The 15,020-nt window shown below is 40.6% G+C and overlaps 1 protein-coding gene across 2 annotated transcripts; it reads right to left on the bottom strand.

The window, feature by feature from the left end:
* Positions 1 to 570: 570 nt before the first annotated feature.
* GCLM (glutamate-cysteine ligase modifier subunit) lies at positions 571 to 14,021 on the bottom strand. 2 transcript variants are annotated; one of them, XM_032117785.1, is made up of 7 exons: positions 13,916 to 14,021; positions 10,548 to 10,613; positions 7,864 to 7,948; positions 7,060 to 7,116; positions 5,616 to 5,818; positions 3,954 to 4,068; positions 571 to 2,309 (listed from the first exon to the last, which is right to left on the bottom strand). In XM_032117785.1, exons 1-7 carry the CDS (start codon positions 13,934 to 13,936, stop codon positions 2,140 to 2,142), a joined length of 717 nt encoding a protein of 238 aa, XP_031973676.1. In that variant the 5' UTR covers positions 13,937 to 14,021; the 3' UTR covers positions 571 to 2,139. The 2 variants fall into 2 exon arrangements, with proteins under 2 accessions (XP_031973676.1, XP_031973675.1); XM_032117784.1 differs by lacking the exon at positions 13,916 to 14,021 and adding an exon at positions 13,182 to 13,430.
* Positions 14,022 to 15,020: the final 999 nt, after the last annotated feature.

Below are 15,020 nucleotides of genomic sequence, written 5' to 3'. Positions count from 1 at the left end.
CGCGGCCCCGCCCCACGGAGCAGCCGAAGCGCGGCCGCAGCACACGTGCCACGACGTGGTGGAATCGCGGCGTGCAGACACTTGAAACAGTTTAAAATGTGTGACAGTGTAAAATGCTGTACTGGAAAGCCTACGGAAATTCGAATTTTAGAAACTTTCAGGTTTCTCGTGGAAGGAAATCTCATCTCGCCCACCTTGATGCAAACCAAACGAATGAGATAATGTAACTTGATAAAGAGTTTTGCTGCTGGTGACTCTAGAAATACCACGTCTTAAAAGGTACTTTTCTACAGCAAGCAAACTATTAGCAGTTTACAGAAAGGAAAGAAATTACTATCCCATCAGAGCAGCCTTTACATTGGTTTAGCACAATTCCTATTTTGTAGCATTTCCATATAAAAAACTGAGCACAATCACAAGTCTAAAACAATACAGAATCAGCCAAATACAGACAGCTCACAGGTAGAGGTCAAATCATCAGCACACAACACAGAGCTGGTAGGGAAGCTTAATTTTAAACTCTAATAAACACTGGCGCAACATTAAAAAAAAAAACAAACTACATTTTAATTAAGAGAAAAAAATCCAAACTTTTATTGATGCATTACTAGTTCCAATTCCCCGTTTCTCTCATTTATCAAAAGAACTGAAGAAGCGAAGAAAATTTCCTGCTATTTGCCACTAAAACGAAGCTATTTGAGGACTAAGGTACCTTGAAAAACTACCAGCATTAAACTTAGTGGAATGGATTACAGGAAGCTGACACTCCAGACACTACCTACAGGGATTCAAATTCCACTTGCTCCCTATATGAAGAATTGGAAAGATGTTGGTGAAAATTCATTCCTTTACAGTCCAAATCTCAAAATATGTACAACACAGTCAATGACTATTACCAGTATGAGGCCACGCCCCTGTCTGAAATCAAAATGAAATTTGTTATTTTAGACACTCGGTATCAAAGTTCCTGCTAAACTACAAGTTGAACTTTAGCTATCTACTCTGATTTAAAGGCCAAGGAAAGGAAAAGGCCTTTTTGATAGAAAGACTACATTAAACTAAAAGCCTTGCCTCAGCTGCAGCAATCTCTGGGATTAAAAAGCCAGTGTGCTAAACTGCTGCCAATCAGAAAGATACCTAACTTCAAGCTAAGCCTTGCTTCATCTTCCCTGAGTGGCACTCAAGCAACAGGTTTCCCAGGCAACTGCAAAAGAAGTAATTAATTTTAGTGAACAGCATCACCATTTACTGTCTGTTCTACTTGGTTAATTGCTTGCGTGGTTTACAAGCATCAAAAAAACAAGCCACAGTTGAGAAGGAGACAGGCACAATTCAGTTTTTGATAAACAGATTTCTTCATCACTTGTTTTCAAATCTTATTTTGAACATTCACTATTAATACATTTTCTATTTCAAACAGTAAAAATGCCGTCACACTTGTGCGAACACTTAATGAAGCGTATTGAGGCACAAAGAAGCCAGAAGGAATTCAAATAACAGTCAGAAAATAATTTGGAAGATGCATTTTCTTCTAAATCCTAGGAGTCTTTTCCACTCAATTAAAAATAAACCAATTTTCCCATCCCCACAAATTAAACAGCTGACTTACCTATATATACATATCAAGTAATGGGATACCAGCTTAATTTTTGGGGTTATTTTATCATAAAAGATGACAATTTTCTATAAAAGCTAGGCTTTGAATGCTTGAAATATGTACCCAACAGGTAAGTATGATTTAAGAGTAATTTGTTTTTTTAAAAAACCAAAAAAATATGTTTCTCCATACTACCTAATGGCAGCTAAAATATAATGATAATTTTTACAGTGAACTGGTCATAAAAAGAAAAATATTTTAAACTGTTACTCTATAGATAACTTCAATAAAAAAAGCCCCAAAACATTCATATTTTAAATGAACTCATCAATAGGTTAAGAAAGAAAAATAGTGTTAGAACACTACAGACACTCCTACTGACATCACATTGAATAATTACAACTTTTGGTAGTTTGTTACAAATGCTGTAAAAATCTTTCTAAGAAATTTGCAATGTTCCCCCATCCCAAAGAAATTTAAACAGCCATTACAAAAAAAAAAAAAGAAAAAAGAAAAAAAGAAAAAAAAAAAAAAAGAGAGTTTTAAGATGCATTTCTTTTAGCTTGTATGATATAGCCTTTGGACTTGATAATTCCTCTGCTTTTAACAATGACTGAATACCGCAGAAGCCATAAAGGAATCCACTCGTTTGCTTTCACGTTCTGGATGCTTTCCTGGAGAACTTCTTGGAAACTTGCTTCACAAAGTAATTCTGAAGTTAAAAAGGGATATTTGTGCTTAAAATAAAGTCACGTAAACAACTGCAAAAAGCAACACTTTTAGTAAGAGAAGCCTTTTCCTACAGTCATGATCTTAAGTGGTACCACCCTCAGATCCACTCTTCCAGAATGCATTTAGGGTAAAAGCAGCTGAATACAAAATGAATGTCCAGGACACTTTTATGTAACATTGAGTATTTCCCACAAAACTAACTGAGACTATGGAATATCCAATGGAGCTGATCAGCAGAGTCATTAGCGGGAGAAAATGAAAATTAAATTTGAGAAGCTAGCTAGACAAACCAGAGGTGAGTAAAATATAGGGCTGAAATCAGCAAAGTACAGAGCATTCAGAGATACCTCTGCAGTCACTGGAAGCTCAGCATTTACAGTATCTCACTTAACTAGGCTCATGATAACCATAAGCCCAGAAAACATTAAGAAAAATGGGCTTAAATGCCACAAAGCAGGAAAAGAAGGCAAGTATAGATCTTCCTAGTTTCCTCTGGAATGTTCGTCAAGAGAACAATGTCTTTGGTGAAGAGTGCTCACAAAAAACAGTCTCAATACTCTTCAGCTTACTATTACAGAAAACATAGGCTGAGCAAACAACACATGAAGGAATCACAGCTTGTGCTGTTTTCTATCAAATCCTCTTCTCCTTCATTTCATGACTTTCAATGGAGACTTTTTATTATATTGCAAGTTGCATTTGGATTTCACAGGACATGGAAATTGTCAGATCAAATAGAAATTCATCTTGCGTGCTGCTAGAGCAGTGATAAATCCTGCTCAGGCACAGATGAAATTCATTCGTTGTAAAGTGGTACTATGAAGTATATACTACATAATTAATGCTTCATATACTTTTTTCTTTGGGGTCAAGAGGAAAGAAAGGAGAAGGAAGAAAAAGTATCATCATGAATAATTAGTCATAACCAAGAATGCAGGGAAGGAATTAACTAAATATTGTTTAGGCTTTGTATTACTCCAACAAGATATTTAAGGTGTTCTTAAGAGTGAAGAAGATTAGATGATGTTTGAGAGAAACTAGTATTATATCCCAGAATATTGTAGGGAGCTGGTAACTCAGTTCTACAGCTCAAAGGAAAGCTTCCCATTTGTTCAATCATTTAGCAAATGAATCACTGCATAAAAAAGTGAAGAACTTACAACTCTTTTTGTAATAATGTTATTTGAAGAAGTCGACCTTGAAAGAATCCTACTTAAAGCACAGTAATTTTACTGATCTAGTATTACCAAACTACTCAAAAATCAACTGACTATCAACATTTCTATGTAGCCAAGTCCACTTTCATTTGTCATTTACTGGCCTTATTTTGTGGAAATAAACATAGTACAAATTTCTCAGTAGACTGTTCTTCTATTCACTTTATTTTCTCTGATTAGAAGTATTTCAAGAAATTATCCAAGGCTGCAAGACTGTTTCAAGAAGGAGGGGGAGGGGAGGAAGCAACAGGAATAACTTAACAGAAATATTTTATAAAGGAGAAACTTTTAGAATCCTTGGTTCAGGCTTCAAATATAACAAACTTTGAAGTCTGGGGAAAGATTATTCCTGATTTTGTACTGAATAAACACACTTAGAAGTCTTCTCTTAACTGGCGAAGTCTTACCTTTTGGGTCATTGTGAGTTAAGAGCTGTATGTCACATTCTTTTGCAAATGCTGTGAGATCAGGGGGCATCACACAACAGGAAGCTAGGTTCACCTGATTACTATTTGGTTTCACCTGAAAGTAACAAAACAGTTCTATAAGAAAAAAAATACTAATGTACTTATATTAGTTGTTTCCACCATGCTTTCTATTACAACAGAAATTTTGTTTTGAACAATTTGACTTTGACCATTGTTTTGAATACTGAGCAAGGTTAATTAATTCTGCATGATCACTTAACATAGGCAGCTGCAACACCTGCAATTCCCTGCAGCACACAGCCCAAAACAGGAGTAGGATCTAACTTCAGGCGCTGCCACAGCAAGATGAGCGCTGACCCACGGCACTCTGGCTTCCTGCCTGCTGTGCTTCCAAAACAGCAGCAGCTTTTTTTGTCCCCCTCTCTAGTAAAAGCATTATAGGGATGTCAGTTTGAAAAAGACTTCAAATTAAAAAATCCAAATACATTTTTATTAAGGAAGAATGTCATGGTTTAGCATAGTTTGGGTTTTTAGTTAAGGAGGGCTCCATCAGCCAGTTAATTTGCAATCTTCCATGCCTTCACACAAGTGCTTGAATCAGATCAAGTTAAAAGGGATGCTCTTCGACTGACTTTCTCTCTTCTCACAAACTGCTTTCATGATCACCATGCAGGTGGTCATTAAACCCTGCAACTGCCCTCTCTCAGTGTACATAAAACACTGCTGTCACAAAGATGATCAGGTGACTGAAGCACCTCTTCTATGAGAACAGGCTGAGAGAGTTGGGGTTGTTCAGCCTGGTGAGAAGGTGGCTCCAGAGAGACCGTACAGTCCCTTCCAGTACCTTAAAGGGGCTACAAAAGAGCTGGAGAGGGATTTTTTTGCAAGGGCATGTGGTGATAGGAAAGGGGAAATCACTTTAGACTGACAAGGCAGGTTTAGATTAGGTATTAGGAAGAAATTCTTCACTGTGAGGGTACTGAGGCACTGAAAAGTGCTGGATGGCTGCCCCATCCCTGGAAGTGTTCAAGGCCAGGTTGGATGGGACTTTCAGCAATGCAGTCTAGTGGAAAGTGTCCCTGTCCATGACAGGGGGCTTGGAACTAAATGACCTTTCAACCCTTTTTATGGTGCTATGAGTTAGTTGCTCTGGACAACAAAGTATTGTGCCACTTCATTCACAGCCTGTCTTCCTCTATGTTTAAGCTTACCATTCAAACACCATTTTTCCAAGGGGGTATCCCTCTCTTTGTAACACAGCTTAAAGTGAGAACAGCTACATTTTCAGAGTCACTGGAATAAATCTGAAGGTTTAAGAGTACTGTTTATGGTCCTTCCTAAGTATAAAATAATTCAAAACTCAAACCTGCAGTACTTCAAAGAACCTGCTACTGAACAGACTTGTGTTTTCCAGTTGCTGCTGGTCAGTATGTAAGAACAGTGAACAAACAACAATCATATTTGAGCCTCCCCCACCTTGAACAACATTATGATCATCCACAAAATACTGAAAATAACAGGGCTAATTAATATTTTGTATGTAAAACCACTTATAACAGAAGTTTATAATACTGTGTCAGCCAACAAAGCAAGCCGTTACTCTGTCCTAAGAAATGCTGTGAGTAGGAAGTTTGTTCTCACCTGTGCCCACAGATACAGCTGCTCTAACAGTGTTTTATCTAGGTCGGAGGTACCTATGGCAACAATCTTTTTGTTCTGAACTAGATTTTCAAGTTCTTTCCAATAAGGTTGCAAATATTCCAAGGACAGGTTAGCTCCATCTTCGACAGGAGGTGGGACAATAATGACTGAGTCTAACTGAGCAACTCCGAGGGCAGAACACGCTGAGGAAAAAGAACAGACACTGCAAAATTTTTTGTCAGATATGAACATAAACAGCATGACTCTTCAAATCTAGCAAAAGCCACACCTATTGCTTCACTCTGCTAGCTTCCCATTCACCATTTGAAACTCTGAGTGTATCTGCAGTCAAGAATAACAACACAGCCTTTTTAGCAGAGATTCAAGCATACAGCTAAAGATCAAGATTCAGTTGTAGGTCTTGGGAAAGAAAGAAAGAAAACAGCAAAAAAAATCAACAGAAAACGAACAAGAGCATGAAGCTTTTTCCTCCTTTTAAATGTTAAAACTGTATTTTTCTCTGAAGACAGTGATGACAATTCTCTATTCCTTCACTCTCAATTTCTTTTAAAATTTGTAGCTTTCACTCTGAACTATAACTCAAGTACAGGACATGAGTTAGGGAAACTACTTGCTACGTATGAGGAGTTAGACTAAAAGCACACCAAGTACAGAAACTTAATTTGCCAGAGAAAAGTGGAAGTCTTGGAGTCTGAGTCACTGAGCTGTATGAAAAATGCAAGTCATGAGGCCTCTTCAGCACAGCAAACAGAATAGAACTAACAAACTGTATTAATTATTTTCTTCTAGAGGAGGACTCCATTAATGTATGTTTGACAAATGGTACTAAAACTTACAATATATAGGCTATTAACTGGGGTATCAACAGAAAATAATGATATCTGACCCTTTCTTCTTTGATCACCCCTTAAGCCAAACAATCTTCCAAAGTAGCAAAGTTCACTGTTGCTCACAATTACTGCTACATTAGGCCAACACAACTTTATGTAGAGACATTGTATGACATTTTCAGTAAAACTTCACTATTTCATCAGCTACCTGCAGCATTATTTTATTTCCTAAATAATCTCTAAAAGACTGCACAATTCATGACATTAAATGCAACTAACAAGAACTGGCAAGAACTGCTGTATCCCTGCTATTAAAACATCATGTGGTATTTACTTTTTAACAAGTTTTGTGTGAAAGAAAAAAAACTTGGTCCTGCTTGGAGGAAGGAATCAGATCTGAGGTCACAGTGAACCATTTAATAAGTTTACAGACGGAACTAATGTGCAAATAGACTTAATTACCTAAGTCTCTCTTAATAGGAAAACAGGATATACTTGTGACAATGACTAAATACATCTCCTAGAAATAAAATTAGAACTTTTTCCATCTAAGTTCTAGAGTAAAAAAATCCTAACTTGAGTTCCACACTTACCTAGATCAACTGCATCTCTGATTGATGAAGAGTTTGATCCAACGATGAAAAGCTTTGCTATTTTCAAAGAAACTGGAATCAATAACTAAACAAGCCAGGTATTACTAATATATAGCCATTTACTTTTGCTATACACACTATTAATGAGTTTTTGGGTAAAAGGTTTTTAGAATATACACCAATTACTTAAAAAATTGGAAAAAACCCCAACTTTTTGGAAGGTGACTGCCCAATAAAGACACTGTTCTCTTAAATTTCAATGCTGTTGTGCAATCTCAGAACAAGAAATCATCCAGTTAGATGATGTAATAAGCTGTAAAGCATCAAGACACAAAGCAATAACCATAACAACCTGAATAAAAACCCCAAATGTAATAGTACAAACAGACTTCTTCACAACTTACTGAGACTCAAAATGTACTAGTGTTAGTTTGGACTGCCTCCTTCAAGTTCATCATATTCAACCTGGAAAAATTATGCAAATAAATGTGCTTCCAATGCTATTTCTTAATTCCAGTATTATCTGTAATATTTTGCTTCAAAAATGTCAAAGACTCACAAAATACATTTAAAATATCTTGAGGTGATGTAAGTTAAACTAGAAAAATACTGAGCTGCTTTAAAATCTGAAATATTAATTCAAGACTTTCTTAGCCAATGTCTAAGAACAACAGTGTGCAATGGTGTAATTTGATTCTGCAATTACAAAACAGAGCAAAAAAAACCCCAAACATGTATGAATATCCTATTGATGACTGCATATGAATCCTTTCCATGCCATTGGATTTGTGACTATGTTCTTACCTGATACTTTCAACTCATCCCTTTCTTCAGGATTTATTTTTTCTATAGCTTGAGCTACAGTACATTCCAGAACCTCCAGTGTTTCCTGTAGTAAGTACATGACACTTAGGAGCAACTCGTCAAGAGCAGACAGTAAGCTCCCGAAGAATGTTTTTAATTAATTAAAAAAAAAAAAAGAAAGAAAAAACAAAAGAAAAAAAGAGTGCCTTACAGCAGTTAGAAACAAAATAGTAGAAAAATGCAAAGACAGAAATAAAGTAACCCAAGGCTTCTTGATCACTGAGGGGAGGTCAGAATAATGAAGATATATGAAAGGCCCCATATGACCCTAACATAGAAAATGCAAATTACTGATAAAAATTATTGGAACGAGAACAAGATTCAGTAGTTCTTGTAGTTCTGATTTTATGATGTGAAAAGACTGCTGTGCCAATTCAAAGGACCTCATTTTAAAAAAGCCTCATGACGAGCTGAAAAGAACCCCATAAGAATTAGGAGGTTTGAGTGTTGGGATGGGAACATCTTTGCTTAAGAAGTATTTTGTAATTTCAGTGAAGCCTATGAAAAACCTACAGTGAAAATGCTGTAAAATACTGATTTAAGACAGTAATTATTTTACCCCCTGACCTCATTTAGGATTAGGCTGACATCTCATGTCAGCTGGCACAAGATGACTTCATTAAGTCTTTACCTACATCAGACTTTATATTACAGGCATGCACAACACTCTGCCCCAAGCAAAAATGCTTTGCTAATTTTTGCTGCCCTACCAAAAGATTCTCAAGTGAGCCTTTGAGTTACTCCATACAGTCAGCATTTTAAACAAAACTTAACTTTTTAAAAAAATGATTGGATATCAATATAATTCATGAGAGAATTTGGAATTACGGCGGTAAAGTGTTCTTACAGTAAAACCTAGCTTACACTAAATAATTTACTTTAAATGGATCACTACATCAGACAGACAAGTGTTTGTTTTTGTTCTTTTCTCTGATTGCTTCTTGAGCAATCATTAGTTCTTCTACAAGTCATTTAGCAATAACTGCCTCACACACTTCAGTCTGGAATGCAGCAACATGCAGCCGATGCCCCCATTACACAAGAACTGGTAACAAAACCCAAAGAACCAATCAGGAAAGCTTTTCAGGTTTCTTGTTGTTGTTGTTTTGTTTTTCGGGTACCTTTTTTTTTTTTTCCCCTGAAACATGCTAATATTTCACAGAGCAAATAATAAATTTAGTGGGGACCTATTGTTGTTTTGTTGAATTTCAGAAGCAAAAGTGAAAGAGAAGTAGACAAATACACCAAGATCTTCATGTCAGATGTTGTCAGACTCTGAAAATAGTTCATGCCTCAAACATTGATAAAAAGTTTTGCTCATTATAAAGAAGCTATAACCGAAGAAGCTTCCCTGAAGAGTGGGACTTTGAACTGAAAGTCAAACTGTTGGTTAGACAAAGGGAAATGCATTGTTTAATCATTTCAGGCTGAGGGAAAGTTATGCATCCACAAAAGGCCAAAGCCACCAGCTGCAACTATCCCCAGCTGAGTTTGGGGTGGGGGGGGAGAGCACAGCTCACAGAAGCCAGGTTTATACAGACTCCCCCCAACCGAGGGGGGAGGAGGAGGTTTTGGGTGCATGGTGCAACCTCTGGTGAGAGGCAGTGAACACCCATCCTCCAATTACACAAACTGGCCCAGCTGTGGAACCCCCAACCCCACAGGGCACACCCACAGCACATCCACGGGACATTCACGTGAGAGGCTTGGCCCCACAGGACTGCACGTGGTGCAACAGACCAGAGTCTGCTGTGAGAGACTGACCCCACCCCAGGGGGATGTGGCCGACACGCTCACCCAGCCTGAGCATGTACACCCATGGGACTCTGTGCCTTCTGCGGGACCTTCACCACCGAGAGACCAGCTGGAGAGGATCAATGAACATCGCTGGGATCCACAGAGTGGTGATATTTTCCTTATTCTGTCCCTGTCACTCTTTCTGTCCCCGCCACCTATTTTCGACTTCTTTCTTCCTTTCTTTCGTTCTTTCTCTCTCTCTCTCTCATATTTACCATCAAATAAAACCTTTACTATTGTCACTGGCATATGGTCTTGTTTGCACCTTAATTCGGGCAGAGGCATTTCTCAGAACCTTAAAACTGGATCGTAACAGATGTTCATGTCTGTGGCTTTAAGACTTACGAGGAAGTCTTTAGCTCTTAAGGAAAAAATTGCCACTTCTGGATCTTCAGAAATATTTCTGAGACAACAGATGCTTCAGAGCTCCCCTCCAAATGGGATATCTGCGATCTCGATAGTTCAGAGAATTCTCCACTGAGTTTTAAGAAGCATGCTAGCAAACTTCTAAGGTACACAGACTTTATTTATTTTTACTTGCCCCATAATTAATTTAAAATCTTACAGACCACAGCTTTTATTTTGCTAAGAACTGTCTTATCTGCCATCAATAGGATTCTCTCTTTATATTGATATGTCTTAACCTCGCCAAATTTACTAAACATTAAGGAAAGAAGCGGAGTTAAGAAATATTCCTTCAAGGTATCTGGAGCTGCATATACTTATAGAGAAATTTAATAGCTACTGTAAGTTTTAGAAGTGTAACTGACTACTTATTTCTCTGGTTTCACGTGTAACATGGATAAGATGTGTAACACCTCTCCTACCTGATTTTGGTCTTGGCCGATCTTCGAGCTCCACTCAGTCAGTGTTTTCTGCATGCAGTCCCGCACCTACAAAACATTGTTTCACACTGAAGCGTGGGTATGTTCTAGCTGTACACAAACAGAACAGTACAGAGGTGTGTAGGACAGACTGCACAGCTGAACTAATGACACCATTCCACAAGAGATTCTTCCTTCACAGCTTCTATCTGAAACTTGCTAAAACTAGCTTACTTATATGTTTTTCTCTCCTCTTTCACGGAGTTTCAGCAGTAATACAAGTACTGTACTTCACTTATTTCTCAGACATGCCATCTTTAAAGGCAAGAACAATGCTAAGCAAGCAAGAACTAGGATGGGGTGGTGGTTTGGGGTTTTTTTTCTGCTTTTTTGTGCAGAAATTCTTAAGTTACAAAGTAGTCAGATAAGAGCATAAGTGCTGTGACATTGTAGAGATTAAACTTTACAATCAATCACTAAATACTCATTGTATTAATTACTCCTCTTTTCAAGATGCATCCAACCCTTCTCATTTACTGCCTACCTACTCCACTATGCCAAACCACTAACGCTTTTAAGTCCTTCATTACTGTAGGGGGAACCTACAGATCCTACCCCACACTTGCATTTTTCCTTCATCCACAGATGCAAAATAAACTCAACTAAGATTCTGCTCAGGGATTTTCTTGAACATAGTAAGATGTAACTATTAAATCAGCTAAATTATTTTATACAGTACCAGTGCTGCAGCTGTAGCAGTGCTGTAGCTTCCCCTTGATCCATCCCAGGAGCTAAGTACAGGTACTCTCTGGCTGTCCTCTGCCACGGGCAGGAGCACTTCTGCCAACTGCTGCTTTACTTCACTTTCAACAGTGTGCACACCTACTTTGTGTACCATTAAACAGCCATTTCCTATGACACCTAACTCAGAGAGCTCTAATACCATGCGCGGACTAGAAGTGCCCGATATCACAGACACAATACAGGAACAATACTTTATGAACAGAAATACTATACATTCTTTCTATCGTTTGAAATAGCATAAAAACCCCCCGACCCAAAAGGCAAGAATTGAGCCCCTCAGTAAATAGCTAAGCACAATAACCTTTTAATAAACTAACTCTTTATCCTACTTTCATACAATTTATATTGTTATCTTCTCCTTTCTGAGGGCAAGTGAGACAGGACTAAATTTTTATATATGTTCCTGCTTTGCAACTGTCACAGGTCATATTTCTACTGCAGTTACTATGCACAGGCCTCTGACTCTAAAGCACACCACACCCTTGCCCTCAGGCCATATGTTGATCAGCTTTTCCAAACACAGCTGCATCCCCTAACACGGGGGTTCACAGTTTGCAAAATTTTAGCTTACGTTCTGCCACTGAGAACTGACTATACTAAATAGAAGAGTCCAAAGCTGATTGTAAATAATACCAATTATTTGCTTTTGCAAGTCCATCAGCTCTGGAAAGCCAGCAGATTACTCTGTAAACAAGTGAATTTCAGTACCTTAACTATTAGTTATGCACATTGGCCACTCTTTACTCAACAGCCCTCCAGAAACAACTCACACAAGGGTGCCCATCACAATACAGCTACGTCTTTGTTACAGAATCCAGCCCTATTTCACACAGATTACAGAAAGTTTAATGAGCAACCACGCCAAATAAAAAAGTTATGACCACATGACAGCTAAACAAGAGTATGATGAATTCTTCGTTCTTGTTACATCATCCTCCCAGACCTTTCTTCCATTTGTGCATGATTAATATGCAACCAACCAACTTCTAGGTTATCACCTGTGTCACTATATAGCAATAATCAGCCAAACCCATAGTTTTTCTAATTATTAAGTTACCATTCTGAGATTACTGTGTCATGACAAAACAGCAAATACGGTGGTTCTGAAGTTCATGGCCACAGGACCTCCAGACGTTTTATGAGAACTGTTCTAAGTGTTGACACATACCGCTAAAGGCAATACTTTTAGAGTAGTGATTAAAAAGCTCTTTTCAACTTCTTAACAAAGAACAACAGCTCTACACTTCAAAGAAGACAACGACTACTTTTCCCAAGACCTGTCACTACCAAGAAATTAAATTAACTTCAGGTTAGAAAAGAGAATTTTCATAATCTGTAATGCAAGCTCATATCTATTCATATTTTTATCTTACTAGAGAAGTATAAAGGATCCCCTTTGCCATTACAGACAGCACTTAAATTTGTAAGTATTTTAATCCTTTATTCCCAAGATCAGAAGGCTGGGCTGGCTCCTTCTCAGGGCAAACTGCTTCCGGGGGCACGGGGGGCCCGACCTCCCAACAGGGTAGAACACAACGAACGGACGAAAACGAACAGGCAAAACCCTGTTCTGCCATTACCATCTCGCGCCTCCCGAGGGCACCTACAAGCGGATCGCTCGGGAGTCAAAGCCCTTCCTCGCCGTGACGGGCACCGGGCCACGCCGTGCCCTGCCGGAACGACCCCCGCTCCGGACCCCGCTCGGACCGCCCGGGGAGCGGCACCCGGCGCTCCCTCAGCCGCCGCCCCGCCCGTGGCCCGGCCCGGACCCCCTCACCCCAGGGCGAGCCTCCGCCGAGGCGCCCCGAGGGGAAGCCCCGGCCCGCCCCTCACCTCCTCGCCGGGGGTGGCCGGGCACTTCTTGCGCAGGCAGCCCCAGTTGAGCAGGTTGCCGGTCTGCAGGGTGAGCCTGCCGGCGCGCTCCAGCAGGGCGCGGGCGCCCTCCGTCCCCATGGCGCTGCGGAGGCGGTGGCCGGCGGACTCTGCGCGACACCTGCAGCCCCAAGCAGCGCCGAGCCGGCCGTGACTCGGCACCGGGACCGGGTGAAGGGCGGCGCGGGGGACAATGGGCGGCGGGGCGGGCCCGGCGCGGAAGCGGCGCAGCGGGGAGCGGCGCGCGCCCCGCCTCGCGCTGCCTCACGGCGCGGGGCTGCAGCGGGCAGGCGCCCCCTGGCGGAGGCCGGGCCTCCGGGGGGCGGGGCCGCAGGGCGAGGGGCGGGCCCGGACGAGGGGCGGGGCCTCCGGGGCGCGGAGCCGCTCTCCCGGCGCCGCCGAGCGGGGGTCGTGTCCCGCCGTGTCCGTGTGGCGCTCCTGGGTCCGAGCGTCGGTCCGGCCCCGGGGGGCAGGGGCCGCGGGACTCGGACTCGGCGTTGTGCCGAAAGGAGTACCCGAGGCACACTGGCGCTGCCCGGTAGTAGCGGCCGGGGTCTGGTAACATCCCCCGAGCCGCGGCCCGGCTGCTGTGCACATTCAGTAAATGAGTGAAACCATCTGAATTGTGCTCATGACGCGTTCCAGTAACAGGTAGTCGTTGACAGACACCGAGCTAAAAGGCCCAGAATGCTTACCCCTTCTGGCTGTGTTGGCATTTGGGTGAAACAATGTCAGGCCAGCACTCCAGTTTTACACCAGCTGGTTCCAGTGAAGACACACCGCGTAAATCTTGAAGGATTGTGGGTTGGGGGTATTTTCTTTTTTAAGATGAGGGGGCTTCTGGAACACCACACTCCGACTAAAATCCTTCTGTACTGGGGAGTTGAGTGGGGTGGCTTTTTTTGCCCTGTAACTCCAGTTAAAGGGAACAGTGAACCACAAATTGTAATTTTGCCGTCAGCTTGGGAATTTGAATCGTGTTTTAACAGATTTTCCTTCCTCAGGCTGCATGTTGTGCTAATAGAGGGAACCAATTTGCATAACTTCTGTCAATCTGAAGCACTGCCTGATTGCTTTCTGGTACAAAAGGTTAGTTTAAATGTTCTTTATATTTGTGATCTGATTAATTTTTTCATGTTGGGAAATGTTTTCATCATTCTATATGGTTACAGAGCATGTGGAAATGAAATACACTGGAAGAAACGCCAGCCTATTTGGAAAAGCATTAATTTTGTTTCCTTTAGCATAAAAATCCAGAATTTCTAACCTGGCCCAAAAGTTAATTCTCCAGTCTTGGGGTTAGCTTGGGAAGCAGTGTCTACCTCCGTATTTGCCCATATTTATGCTACTAATGAATAATGTCCTGTTAGGTCTTTCTGATCAGCCTTCTGGCTTTCCAGTAGAGGCCTTTTGGTGAAATTTATTATTTTATATTTCATTTAAGTAGCTTTGATGGTTATAGCTCTGTGAAAGAAGGTTAAACTTTGAGATAGCAGAAGGTTTTCAAACAGTACATAGCATAAATCTTTCTGTCTAATGGCAATTTATGGCAGCGAAAAAGCAATGTTCCTTTGTAGCCTGGTAGATTTTGCTGCTATTTAATTACCTTAGCTCTTAAAAAAAAGATGCCACGTAATGAAGACTGCATGAAGGAAAAACAGTGTCAGCTCTGTGCTGCTTTATGCCATGCATGTAATCCTCAGCAGTGGCAGGAACACACGCAGGAAAAGAAGGGATCTCAGCAGAGTTCTCTTGTCAGTCCAGTCACCGCTTAGACATCAGGTAAACTATCAAAGAAAG

Source organism: Corvus moneduloides, chromosome 9, assembly GCF_009650955.1.
Source record: "Corvus moneduloides isolate bCorMon1 chromosome 9, bCorMon1.pri, whole genome shotgun sequence".
Classification (NCBI taxonomy): domain Eukaryota; kingdom Metazoa; phylum Chordata; class Aves; order Passeriformes; family Corvidae; genus Corvus; species Corvus moneduloides.
This window is presented reverse-complemented; position numbering and strand designations above follow the sequence as displayed.

What these genes read in the sequence shown, in the direction of transcription:
- GCLM (XM_032117784.1), bottom strand. Translation starts at nt 13,301, where the DNA reads ATGGGGACGGAGGGCGCCCGCGCCCTGCTGGAGCGCGCCGGCAGGCTC. An exon ending in TCGGCCAAGACCAAAATCAG is followed by an intron (nt 7,949 to 10,547) that starts GTAGGAGAGGTG and finishes TACTTACTACAG; the next exon opens with GAAACACTGGAGGTTCTGGA. An exon ending in CAGAGATGCAGTTGATCTAG is followed by an intron (nt 5,819 to 7,059) that starts GTAAGTGTGGAA and finishes CTTTTTCCTCAG; the next exon opens with CGTGTTCTGCCCTCGGAGTT.